At 47.2% G+C, this 13,947-nt stretch overlaps 1 protein-coding gene across 1 annotated transcript in view; it reads left to right on the forward strand.

The window, feature by feature from the left end:
• Positions 1-13,947, forward strand: part of LOC140418011 (uncharacterized) — a 104,614-nt gene that overhangs the window by 43,770 nt on the left and 46,897 nt on the right. The window contains exon 3 of the mRNA XM_072501442.1: positions 9,415-9,423. Coding sequence (XP_072357543.1) covers positions 9,415-9,423 — 9 coding nt within the window. The remainder of the gene's footprint in view (positions 1-9,414; positions 9,424-13,947) is intronic.

Raw genomic sequence — 13,947 nt, forward strand, 5'->3', positions numbered from 1 at the left:
ATTTCAGCAAGGCGGATGACTGCAGGAATCCCTTCCCACAATCAGATGAATGGCCTCTCCCCAGTGTGAATCCGCTGGTGGACAGTGAGTTGAGATGATCGCCTGAACCCAGTCCCACAGCGAGAGAACCTGAACGGTCTCTCATCAGTGTGAATGTGTTGATGGGACATCAGCTCCCAGGAGCCTTCATAACATTTCACATATCTGGGCATTTAAAATGTCTCCCATCAGTGTGAACATGTTGATGGTACATCCGTTTTCCAGAGCTTTTAAAGCACTTCACACAGTGCAGACATTTGAAAGGTATTTTGTCAGTGTGAACTTGCTGGTGTCTCAGCAGGGTGGATCTCTGAGTGAATCCCTTCCCACACTCAGTGCAGGCAGATGGTCTCTCCCCGGTGTGAACTCGCTGCTGTTTCAGTCGCTTGGATGAATCAATGAATCCTTTTCCACACACAAACCAGGTGAACAGGTTCTCCCAGTGTGAACCCGCTGTTGTGTCAGCAAGTTTGATGACCAAGTAGATCCCTTCCCACACACGGAGCAGATGAATGGTCTCTCCCCAGTGTGAGTGCGTCGATGAGTTTCCAGCTCAGACGGTAAACCAAATGCCGCCTCACATTCCCCACATTTCCACGGTTCCGCGCGAGTGTGATTGCGCTTGTGTCTTGACAGGCCAGAAGATTGGCTGAAACCTCGTCCACACACACAACACATCTATGGTTTCTCTCCACTGTGAATGGTGTTTTTTCCTTCCATGTGAATCGATGGAATTCCCTGCCCAGTGAAGCAGTTGAGGCTTCTCCATTAAATGTTTTCAAGATAAAGATAGATAGTTTTTTGAAGAATAAAAGAATAAAGGGTTATGGTGTTCTGGCGGGAAAGTGGAGCTGAGTCGACAATAGATCAGCCATGATCTCATTGAATGGCAGAGCAGGCTCAAAGGTCCAGATGGCCTACTCCTGCTTCCAGTTCTTATGTTCTTATATTATGTTCAAAACCTGCTGATATTCAGTAAGGATAACTTAAGCGACTCCGTCAGATCCTGATGTGATGTTTCCCGAATGCAAACCTTCCCCTTCCAATATCCTGTGAAATCAGTTTAGACAGAAAAAAGGAGTGAGAGAAAATCCAGAAAAACACAATGGTGGATTGTGAAATTGAGCTGAAATCTGGTCATTTGTGAGGCCGGCACTAGGAAAAGGTGACCTTGAAAACTGCTAGATGTTCACAAAGGAACAACTGATTCACTGATGTAGTTCAGGGAAGGGAACCTTCCACAGGTCTGGGCCAGAAACGTTTCAGGCCTCTGTGGGGGGAGGAGAGTGAGAAAAGATTGAGAACAGAGGCGGAGAAGGAGAGGGGATTTATATTTCCAAAATCTGAGATTCAGGCTACTAGACTAGAAGGGCTTGAGGTTCATAAGGAGGAGGTGTTAACAATTCTGGAAAGGGTGAAAATAGATAAGTCCCCTGGGCCAGATGGGATTTATCCTAGGATTCTTTGGGAAGCTAGGGAGGAGATTGCTGAGTCTTTGGCTTTGATCTTTAAGTCACCTTTGTCAATAGGAATAGTGCCAGAAGACTGGAGGATAGCAAATGTTGTCCCCCGCCGGTTGCGGCGATGACTAGCTAAGCCGCACGTTTCGGCGGCTCCAGCTCCAACGGACCTTCAGGCTCTTTTAAGAGCCCCAACGGGAAATTTTCGCGCGACGAAACCCGGTGTGGGGTGAGTGAATAGGGAGTCGTCCCCCCCAACGAAAGAGGAAAATATCGGCGGCGGCGGCTGCAGCGCGAGGAATCCTCAATGAGAGGGACAGAAAGGGAGGAGACACAAGATGGCGGCGGAGAAAGCCCAGGCGGCATGGGGGCCCGAGCAAGATGAATTCTTGAGACGGTGTGTGGAGCTACTAAAGAGGGAGGTGCTGACCCCGATGCTACAGACAATTGAGGGGCTCAAGGAGGCACAAAGGACCCAGGAGACAGAGCTCCGCGTGGTGGAGCAGAAGGTGACGGATAACGAGGACGAGATCCTGGGCCTGGCGGTCAAAACACAGACGCACGAGGCGCTCCACAAAAAGTGCATTGAAAGGATTGAGGCCCTAGAAAACAGAGCGCGAAGGAAGAACCTTCGGATACTGGGTCTCCCTGACATCCAGGAAAGCGAATGAACAAAGAGACAAAGGGATCTCTGCAAATCAATTCAAATGGTATCAAGTTTCACATACTCGACGCCCATAGGTCATCCTATATCCCTCCTGACCTGTTTGATCTATTCTGATTGGCTCACTTCCAATCCCTTCCTCTGGCCCCTATTACTCAGCATCCTTTTCTCCTGCTTTGGTGGACACACCTCTTCCTGCTTTTCCATGCGGTCTGAAATCCTTTGTCTGTGAACTCACCAGAATTAGACTGGCCTACCTCTACATTACATTAATTAATATCTCTAAAGTAACTATTTTATATCACATTCGTCATTCCCTCCTTTTATCATTCCATGATAACCGAACTACCCAATCCATAGCTACGGTTCCTCATCTAAAAAGATCCGTCGCTGCATTTCCAATTCCTGGCTTAGCCCCCCCTCATCTGCTGCACCCTCATGGATTTTAACAGTTAAGATTTTAGGGGCGTTGATCTGTTCCAGTGCACCCCGCATTCTACCCAACACACATTTAAGGATAGCTAGGCCCACAAAGATGCAGACGATAGCCACCACTAAATACATGGCCATATTTATCAACCAGTCCTTCCAACCTCCAAATCCCCAGTTACCCCAAGAGCCAGGATCCTGCATTCCGTCCAGGTGATCCCGTATGTGATCCATAAATTTAGTGATGTTAGCGGTCAAGTCCTGAACTCCCAGGATACACTTGCCCTGCACTATGGCGCATACCCCACCCTCATGGGCCAGAAGATAGTCAAGAGCATACCGGTGCTGCATTGCAAACAACCGTAGCTGAGACAATTCCTTGGTTATTGTCCCGAGGGCTCCCAAGGTTTCATTTCCCAAGATGGTAAGGCCACAAATAAAATAATTCCTATCGCTGACAGCCAAGGAACCCCCCACACCTCCCAGTGTCAAGACGCTCAGAATCCCCCACCCGGCTGAGTGGCCCCGGTTGGGTGCGAGAACCTGAGGTTTTTTCCAGTTCTCGCAAAATTCAGCAGAGACTGCCCGGCGTGCTAACTGATTATGCAGCTGCCACGCCGAAGGGCAGGGGACTGTGGTAGGGACTAGAGTCCCTATAGCAATTTGGCGGGGAAATGGGGGTGACAAAACGTTGGTCGCTGTGCCATTAAATAAAAAGTAGTATCCTTGCTCCGTGTGCAGGCTAGCATCACAATCAGTATATTGGTTGCGTAAGGATCCCCCAGTAGCCCAGTTTATCCAGCTTTGAAATGCCCATTTGGGCCGCCTAGCAATGCGGAAAGCCCTAGTCCCAACAGTGATATGAGAGACATTCGCCCAGCCACAAAGGAGCTGGAGGCCGGCGTTCAATGGAACGCAAGTGGTGTTGTAACAAATACATTGGCCAGACGCCTGGGTGATATGGCACCTCCTGTCCGTACAGGTGGGGAACAGACATGTTATATTCGTTTCCACCTCTACCAGCAAACAGCCGTATCCTTCACTGCGGAAACAATTCTCGTACGACCGGGAATCCCTATTGGGAGTGAAGTGGCTAGGTATGTACGCCCTCCACCGTTGCAGCCTATCATACTGTGAATGGGAATTATCCCGAGGAAGGGGAAGGCAAATAGCCGGTGGTGCTGAACCCGGATCGTAAGGAAGAGTGACTTGCTCAGACAGTGGCTCGGAATGCTGACAATGAACCACCGTTTGGGGAGTGCCCCAAAGCGGTGAAACAGAAAATAACCTAGACACCGCTGCGGGGTTCGGGTAGCAGACAACCCGTCCCTGGCCATACAAGCGGTGGTAAATCTGGTAAAAGAGATTCATACTACCCGGGTTTTCCTCAGTTTGGCCTTTAACTAACTTAAGTGTATCTCCCGGTAACCTACGTTCTAGCTGTACTTCCCTTCTCACACGCCCCGTCCTCTCTCTAGTCCCTCTCTCTTTCTCATAGCCTCTTCCTACGCTTTATTGCACCAATCTTAACACATCCAAAATCAAATTTACATGTATTCCAAAAACAAGGCAATGTCCATATAATATTCCCTTCCCATCGCCGGGACCGGTGCAATTGCTTCATGAGTCCTGCATTCTCCTTAACTTTGACGACCTTCCATGAGTCGATACCATGTCCTCGTATAGGGGGGCAGCGAAGAACATCACCTTTGCATAGGTGATGTATCCTTGTAGATTGGTTGGGGTTACAAACATAGATAATATTCCCCTTTTCCATGTCCATCGCCAGTAACACTCCAAGCGAGGTGAGGCCAAATATCACACAGGCGGTGCGTAGCCACCCCATCATGCTCCACACCTGTAAAATAGCACTGGAGAAGGGAGGCAGGTTAATCTGTCCAAGAAAATGAGGCCCGTTATCAGAACTCAACTGAGCTGGTCTACTGTACCGGGGAATGATTTCCCGCATCAAGACTTTAACCACAGTAGCAGCTTTATTATCGATAGTCGGATACGCCTCGACCCATCTGCTGAACACATCCACAATGACCAAAACATATTTATAACATTGACACCTTTCCAACTCAATGTAATCCATTTGGAGCGTCTCAAAGGGACCACTGGGCAACGGGGTTTGCCCCATCCCACAAGGGATACCTTTTCCGGTGTTATATTGCTGACAAATCAAACACCGATTACTGATGCTCTGGGCCAACCCCTGCACCAAGTGTCCAGCAAAAAATCACTAGTCCCTCGAGCCCCACAATGAGTTGCAAAGTGTACACATTCAATGACCCATAAAGCCAGTACATCAGACATACAAGTCTGATGTGCTGGCGTGGTCCATAAAGAGGAAACAGAATCATATGTACAACCTAACCGTTTCCATATTTGTTTATCACTCTCAGGAGCGTCCTCCTGTAACCTTATGACGTCTTGGATGGTTGGCATTGACTTGTCAGAAGCAGACATATTAATAGTAGATCGTTTAGTCTGACTTAACATTTTAGGCACCATCACTTGTTGAATTTGCGTGGCTGTCCGCGCTGCACAATCTGCTCGTTCATTACCAACGTCAACTGGGGTTGTACCATTTGTGTGGGCAGCGCATTTAATAACGGAAATCTGCGCGGGCATAAGGAGGGCCTGCAGTAAGTCATTAACTAAACCCCGGTGGGATATTTGATCACACATAATCATGTCAGGTTGTTCTGACGAAATGTCACTCAAATCGCCCCTTATTGTGGTAGTTTCCTGAATCAAGGCTAAACAGTCGTGGCCAGGTGCGTCTTCATGGACAGGGGGACCACGAAGAAAACAGGCTGGATTGATAGTGGTACAGTGGTTAAATGTCAGACGTGGATTGTTCAAAAGGTATACCTCATACCTATTCTGACGAGCTGCGGTAAGATGCTGAGTCTGCAGTTGCCCCAATAGTGCGATGACCGAGTGGGAGCTATACACCGTAATATCCTGTTGGAGGGTGAGAGCATGTAACGGCTATGCGATGGCATTGATTGAACGTAAATCCTGTACTAATCGGTACTGGTCTGGTTTGGCTGGTTTAGGCATAGCAAGTATGGGGGTGTTACATTCTGATTGGCAAGGGACCACAATACCCTGTTGCAACAGCTCTTGAATTAATTTGTCTATTGACAGAGCAGCTTGGGATTTCAGGGGGTATTGCCGAATGGAAGGTAGCTTTACATGATCCTTAATCATTACCTTTATAGGTGTAACATTTGTCTTTCCCACTTGTGATGGGTATTCCGCCCAGACCTGTGGATTGACATATTCCAACACATCATGTCCCCAGTGATGCTGCAGTCGAGTGTTCGTTGTTTCAGGGACCTCAAAATATTTTATGGTAGTGCCGTCCGGCATGACTTGAAGTGCGTACTTCTGTTGGATCCAAATGATCCACTGCCCTCCTTACCATTTGCCCCAGATCCCTGGCATGGTACTGGTCGTGGACCTGACTTGTAATATGAGGGCTTACCGAAGCTGACTGTGGCCATAAATGTGGTGGTATTGTAACAAAATCGGCTGTACCTTCTTTTCCCGTGACTGTGGCTGTAATCTTGAGTGGCCATTCGGTCCCAATTAATGGCCGGTATTTGTCCTCCAACTCCCTGTTTTGTCCAGTTCTGTCATAGGCCAGGGTAACGTGATGCAGTGAATGTTCAATGTCTAACGTCCACCACTGGGGGTGATAGAAATATAGCACTGTTGTCTCATCCTCCATGATTTAACCGTTACCCCCTCGTCTCCGCACTCTAGCTGTAGCTGGAAGATACACAGTAAATCTCGGGCCAACAAGTTACAGTCCAATCCAGTAGTCACTACAAACTGATGATCTGCAGACTTATTCTCGTAAGTGACTGTCACAGGTTCAGAAATAGGATACTCACACACCTGTCCTTGGAACCCCGACAATTGCTGCGTGTGGTCGGATAGTGGTAGTCGAAGTTCTGATTGCACAGAAGACATGGCTGCTCCAGTGTCGATTACAAATGAGTGATGTTGATCTCCTATCTGCAGAGAGATAATAGGTTCCCTGTCCGATTGGAGAGTCCTTATGACTAAATTAGCTAGTCAATCCTGTGTTGGGAAAGGGTTTTCCTGGAAGAAGTCAGTGTATCTCACCTGTCCTCCCCTTGGTGGGTACCCCCTCCTTTGGGTCGGGTAATCTCCTTCTCCTGCCTGTCTTTTAAAGGGGCATTCCTGTTGCCAGTGATCTGCACGGCCGCAATTATAACATGCATTGCTCCCTCTATATCTGCCCCGTCCTCGTCTCCCAGTAGACCAATGGCCCCTCAGAGGGGGCGGCGGTTGTAAAGCTGTTGATGCATACGGTGGGCCATAAAAAGGAGCTGAGGGTCCCTTTGGGTGGGTTTGGTATCTTCCTAATCGGCAACTGTCTCCGAATCTCACCAGGGGGCACTCTAGCTATTTCCTCTGGTTCTTCGACATCTCTCCCTGTCACTAGAGGGAGTTCTTTCTCTTCAAAATCATCTGTTGCAGCTTCCTTTGTTCTACAAACCTTGCGGTTTCACCTTAGTTTGGAGGGACTTAGGTGGTATACTTAATTGTTTCTGGTGAAGATCAAGCCCTTCTCTCGCTGTCCGAGATCTGGTTCTAGAGCTAACTGGGCTTGCGAAACAGAGCTCCTCTTTCTCTACTGATCGTGAAGATGGTAAATCAGGACCCATACTATCACCCAAAAGGGCTTGAGTTACTGGCATAATTGGAATCTGGGAGCAGTGACTGGATATCAATTATTATACTCTGTTGGTTCTGGAATTAGTGCAGACAATGTTACAGGTGCAGTCGGAACTTTTAGTGAACATTTTCTAAATTATTGAATTAATCATTTTCTGTCAATTCAAGGCCAGCCATTGAACTACGTAGCTCATCTCTTGTTTGACCCGCGTCTTTCCTGTCTCTACTTGCGCGTTTTTTTGGGGTTTTTTTGGCAAAGCGATTGAAAAGGTTCTAACAGTGTTTTTTTTTTTAAACTTAAAAATGTTTGAAAATTCAAATTGAATTACTGCAACTTGCAAGCTTAGCTCTGATCTCAACTCAGAACTAAATTTACGATTTGCTTAACACAAACTTGTATAACATTTACAACTTAATTAATTCTTTATCTTAACAATTTTTCTTTTAACAAGTTTTTCTTACATTCACAAAAATGTTGGCACAGTCAACTATCATCTCCAGATTTACACTTTTTAAAATGGTGTCCCCACACACACCCATGACCGGACGCCCCATGAAAGGGACAGAATACTTGTTAGGTTTAGACCTGACCAGCCCCGAAGTAACGGCCCTCACATACGAGAAAGCCGTGGAGCAATTAGTTGCTAATGTTAAAACGGCTCAGCTAGCAGCCGCGGTAAAATTGGGCACCAAGAAGAAACAGAGCAAGGCTTGTTTCGACAAGACAGTGCATGCAACGGAGTACGATATCGGACAGCAAGTGATGCTGTCTGTGTATAACCCCAGCACATTCCTGGCACCAAAATACTCGGGTCCATATTCCATTGCGGACAAAGTAAGCCCATCCGTTTACAAAATAAAGTACCCCAATTGTAAGACTGCGTGGTTTCATATCAACCAGTTAAAGGCTTATGGAGCACAGTCGAACCACGCACACCACGTCATGCTTGACGCAGCAGACCACACCCCGCCCACAGCCAACATAACCCGACCAACCCCCACGACATCCAGCCCAGCCACAGACTCGACCCCCGAAATATACACTCCGCCCCGGAACGCCCACAGACTGCAGCAGCAGAGACAGCGACTGGGACTCGGGCGAGAGCCACAGCACTCCTCCCTACTATCCCCATGCAAACGGACCCACGCCCAGTGACTCCGACTACGATCCAAGCGATCCCATCCTGATCACTTTTCTGAACAAACCCCACCACCGACCACCGAACCACACTGACAACCCCGATTTTGTCCCCACCCAACTAGACACCAATTACTGGAACCGTGACAACACATACCGCCTCGTCCGCAATGACGAGAGCGACCCCAACTCACACCAGGCAGCCCTTTCAGCCCTAATCCACTCCAGAGTTTGGCACCCGGGAGAAGGTGACGACCTCGGGTCTGACTCCCAAACCGCCAACCCCTTTGCGACCCTGTTCGCAACCGAGAACTGAGGTGTCCAGATGACGTTTTAAAGGAACCGCTTGGGAAAAGTGTTGTTCTTTCTGATGGAACCTGCAGAATGTTTTATGTTGTTAGTAAGTTTGTTCAATGTTGTTTGTCCGACAGGAGAATTTTTTTTCCACACGCTTGTTCAGCGGAACTAGCTTATCTGCAGATACTGGTCAAGAGACCACACGCTCGTTCAGAGGAACTAGCTTTTCAGCTGATATTTGTTCGGGTATCAGACGCCCGATTGTAACTGCCCTTCTGGTTCGAACGATAGAACCACTATGGCAGCCCCACCACGATGACTACATTTTTGCCCGTTCTTGTCGGTTGCTCAGGCAGTGGAGAAACGGCGTGAGACCCGCCCTGCCTGGGGACCCCCCCCGCTGGTCAACTACGCTCGGGTAGGAGAGATACGGCATTGGTAGCCGTCCTACCCGGGGACTCCATCCATCTCTTACCCGTCGCGGCCCATACGCACCTCATTTGACATCTTTCATTTCAAAAAGTTTTTTATTTGTTTTAGATAACCTTTAGGTTGCCGCCATATGCTATTTACATCCTGGAACATTTGGATGGTAACTCAGCACTGGTTCATGATTGGGAAGTGTGCCGTGTCCTAAAACTTGTTTTGAAAAAAAAATAAGGGAGTCACACATAGTGACCAATTATAAGGGAATAATTGACACCAAAGGACAGACACACTAGCATCCCATATATTAAACAAAGATAGTTACAGGTACTATGCTTGTTCCTACAGAACTCCAGAAGCTCCAGGATCGGAGAAAATAAAGAGAAGAGAAGAAAGAAAAGGAAAAGAGAACAGCCATGAGGACTTCCTTCATCGTGATCAACACACTACTTTTGGACATTTGGTTGCGCGTGACCGCGAACCCCATGACTTCAAACCTCCCAGCCGTTAATGTTTCACTGCCACGCAGTACCCAGAGCCCAGTCACCAGCGACACTGCATCATCCTGGTGTGCCAGGTTCATAACCTGGTACTCCCTGTCCTATGTGATCGAAGAACTGTTGGCGTTGGCGATACTCTGCTGTGTAGTGCAGACTATGCGCCTACGTAAATGGAGAAGGAGAGCCTACCGCGCTCGAACCCCGGTATATAGGATCAGATCCCCTATGTTCGGTTACGACCAGACCCCCGACCCCCGCGAATGCAATAATAAAGTGCATTCACTTGCGTTTATTGTTGTAATAAATAAAGAAATGTACAAACTTTTTCATAAGCAAAACAATTGTATGATCCTGAGCTTGACTGCCAAGCCAGGAAAGATTATATGGAATGATGTGATTTTGTTGTATGCCTGAGGAAGGTAGGATAATGAAATGTTTAGCGAGTGTAGTGTACTAAGGATAAGTTAGAGGTTCCAAGTTTGTTATTTTGTAATGCATGCCCCTGTCTGACATAGCGCCCTTAGAATTGTTAGTTAAAATTTTTTGTGCATAGCTATGGTCAGAGCAGAGGCCATGTAGGAGGTGTCCCCCCACCCCCCGGTCAGGGAATGGAAAGAAAAAAATGATGTGATCCTTCACGCTTCGCGTTAGGATCACAAGGAGAGAATGTAGCCACTTAAAATGGCTAACTCCCGATTAGAATGGCCAAACCCCGATTTAAAATGGCGAACGGAAGAGGCTGATGGGAAAATCAGCCAACAGGACTCAAACAGACAGCTGCAGGTAAAACAGTGTATTCGCCTCTGGGGAAGCCAGACCGAATCGATACCTGCAACCATCAACATCACAACAACCCAGCCATCTGCATATTAATCAGCCATCCCCAGGAACAATTGCTACAAATTAGCAACACAAAGCCGACCCAGACCTTTCGGCGCCAGCAGGAGCTGACACAAAGGAAGGTAAACATCCACCCCTCGATCAAGGAATCGCTCCAGTATTGGAGAACGTCGAACCAAGTGATTGGGACCAAGTCCAATCACTTGGAACCAGGTACAAGATCTGCCCCAAGAGGCGGGAAGCCCCTGGGGACTATAAGAATAGGGGCCAAGTTCAACTCGACCCTTCGAAACCCTTCTGCAAGATAACGTAAGTTTTACTCCAGCGATCGCTACCAGATAGACACTCCTGACTATCGACCTGTACCAGCTTTTGATTCCCGCAGGCTCAGAACCCATTCAAAAGACCATTCGTTTCCCTGACCTGGTGGGCCATTTCCAAAGTTACGTATTGGCCTGTTAGTTGTAGGAAGTAGTTTAGCAGTAGATTTAATGTATAAGTATTAATTGCTGTATATAATAAATGAGCGTTGATTTAACTCTTACTAAGCGGTGTGTTGGATTATTAATCATTACTCGGACTTGAACCACGTGGCGGTATCAGAAAGATACCTGGCGACTCATGAGCAAAGGTGACAGAATAAGAATAAGTAAACTAAGGCTAAAATGAGCAACAGTAGATAGGCCAACGAGAAGAGAGGCCATATTGGATTTGGTACTGGGTAATGAACCAGGACAGGTGTTAGATTTGGAGGTAAGTGAGCACTTTGGTGATAGTGACCACAATTCGATTACGTTTACTTTAGTGATCAAAAGGGATAGGTATATACCGCAGGGCAAGAGTTATATCTGGTGTAAGGCAATTATGATGCTATGAGGCAAGACTTAGGATGGAGAGGAAAACTGCAGGGGATGGACAATGGAAATGTGGAGCTTGTTCAAGGAACAGCTACTGCGTGTCCTTGATAAGTATGTACCTGTCAGGCAGGGAGGAAGTGGTCGCGCAAGGGAACCGTGGTTTACTAAAGCAGTCGAAACACTTGCCAAGAGGAAGAAGGAGGCTGATGTAAAGATGAGACGTGAAGGTTCAGTTTGGGCGCTCGAGAGTTACAAATTTGCTCGGAAGGACCTAAAGAGAGAGCTAAGAAGAGCCAGGAGGGAACATGAGAAGTCTTTGGCAGGTAGGATCAAGGATAACCCTAAAGCTTTCTATAGATATGTCAGGAATAAAAGAATGACTAGGGTAAGAGTAGGGCCAGTCAAGGACAGTAGTGGGAAGTTGTGCGTGGAGTCCGAGGAGATAGCAGAGGTGCTAAATGAATATTTTTCGTCAGTATTCACACAGGAAAAAGACAATGTTGTCGAGGAGAAATCTGAGATTCAGGCTACTAGACTAGAAGGGCTTGAGGTTCATAAGGAGGAGGTGTTAGCAATTCTGGAAAGTGCGAAAATAGATAAGTCCCCTGGGCCGGATGGGATTTGTCCTAGGATTCTCTGGGGAGCTAGGGAGGAGATTGCTGAGCCTTTGGCTTTGATCTTTAAGTCATCTTTGTCTACAGGAATAGTGCCAGAAGACTGGAGGATAGCAAATTTTGTCCCCTTGTTCAAGAAGGGGAGGAGGGACAACCCTGGTAACTATAGATCAGTGAGCCTTACTTCTGTTGTGGGCAAAATCTTAGAAAGATTTATAAGAGATAGGATGTATATTCATCTGGAAAGGAATAATTTGATTAGAGATAGTCAACACGGTTTTGTGAAGGGTGGGTCGTGCCTCACAAACCTTATTGAGTTCTTTGAGAAGGTGACCAAACAGGTGGCTGAGGGTAAAGCAGTTGATGTGGTGTATCTGGATTTCAGTAAAGTGTTTGATAAGGTTTCCCACGGTAGGCTACTGCAGAAAATACGGAGGCATGGGATTCAGGATGATTTAGCAGTTTGGATCCGAAATTGGCTCGCTGGAAGAAGACAAAGGGTGGTGGTTGATGGGAAATGTTCAGGCTGGAGTCTAGTTACTAGTGGTGAACCACAAGGATCTGTTTTGGGGCCACTGCTGTTTGTCATTTTTATAAATGACCTGGAGGAGGGCGTAGAAGGATGGGTGAGTAAATTTGCAGATGACACTAAAGTCGGTGGAGTTGTGGACAGTGCAGAAGGATGTTACAAGTTACAGAGGGACATAGATAAGCTGCAGTGCTGGGCTGAGAGGTGCAAATGGAGTTTAATGCAGAAAAGTGTGAGGTGATTCATTTTGGAAGGAATAACAGGAAGACAGAGCACTGGGCTATTGGTAAGATTCTTGGCAGTGTGGATGAGCAGAGAGATCTTGGTGTCCATGTACATAGATCCCTGAAAGTTGCCACCCAGGTTGAGAGGGTTGTTAAGAAGGCGTATGGTGTGTTAGCTTTTATTGGTAGAGGTATTGAGTTTCGGAGCCATGAGGTCATGTTGCAGCTGTACAAAACTCTGGTGCGGCCGCATTTGGTGTATTGCGTGCAATTCTGGTCGCCGCATTATAGGAAGGATGTGGAAGCATTGGAAAGGGTGCAGAGGAGATTTACCAGAATGTTGCCTGGTATGGAGGGAAGATCTTATGAGGAAAGGCTGAGGGACTTGAGGCTGTTTTCGTTAGAGAGAAGAAGGTTAAGAGGTGACTTAATTGAGGCATACAAGATGATCAGAGGATTGGATAGGGTGGACAGTGAGAGCCTTTTTCCTCGGATGGTGATGTCTAGCACGAGGGGACATAGCTTTAAATTGAGGGGAGATAGATATAGGACAGATGTCAGAGGGTTCTTTACTCAGTAGTAAGGGCATGGAATGCCCTGCCTGCAACAGTAGTGGACTCGCCAACACTAAGGACATTCAAATGGTCATTGGATAGACATATGGACGATAAGGGAATAGTGTAGATGGGCTTTAGAGTGGTTTCACAGGTCGGCGCAACATCGAGGACCGAAGGGCCTGTACTGCGCTGTAATGTTCCATGTTCTATGAAATTCTTTGGAGAGTCTTTGGACCTGAGAGAGTTGTGGGGACAGAGTCCTTGTGTATATTTCAGGCTGAGATAGATTTTTGATCAGTGAGGGAACCTAGGATTACAGGGAAAGGGCAGGAAAGTGAACGTGAGAAATGTTGGTTTCAGCCATGATCCAATTGTAAGGTGTTGCAGGCTGGAAAGGCCGAATGGCCTACTCCTGTTCCTATTTCCTCTGGTCTTATTCCCACCTACCCCTGATAAACTTTCACCCCCTTGATTTTCAAGAATCTATCCAGCTCTGCCTTAAAAACATTCACAGACTCTGCTTCCACTGCCCTTCGAGGAAGAGAGTTCCAAAGACTCCCAACCCCCTGAGAAAGAAGTTCTCCTCTGCCTTAAATGGACAAGTTATTGCTTTTGAAGTGACTCCAATTTCTAGATTCTCCCACAAGAGAA

Source organism: Scyliorhinus torazame, chromosome 5 (genome assembly GCF_047496885.1).
Source record: "Scyliorhinus torazame isolate Kashiwa2021f chromosome 5, sScyTor2.1, whole genome shotgun sequence".
NCBI lineage: Eukaryota > Metazoa > Chordata > Chondrichthyes > Carcharhiniformes > Scyliorhinidae > Scyliorhinus > Scyliorhinus torazame.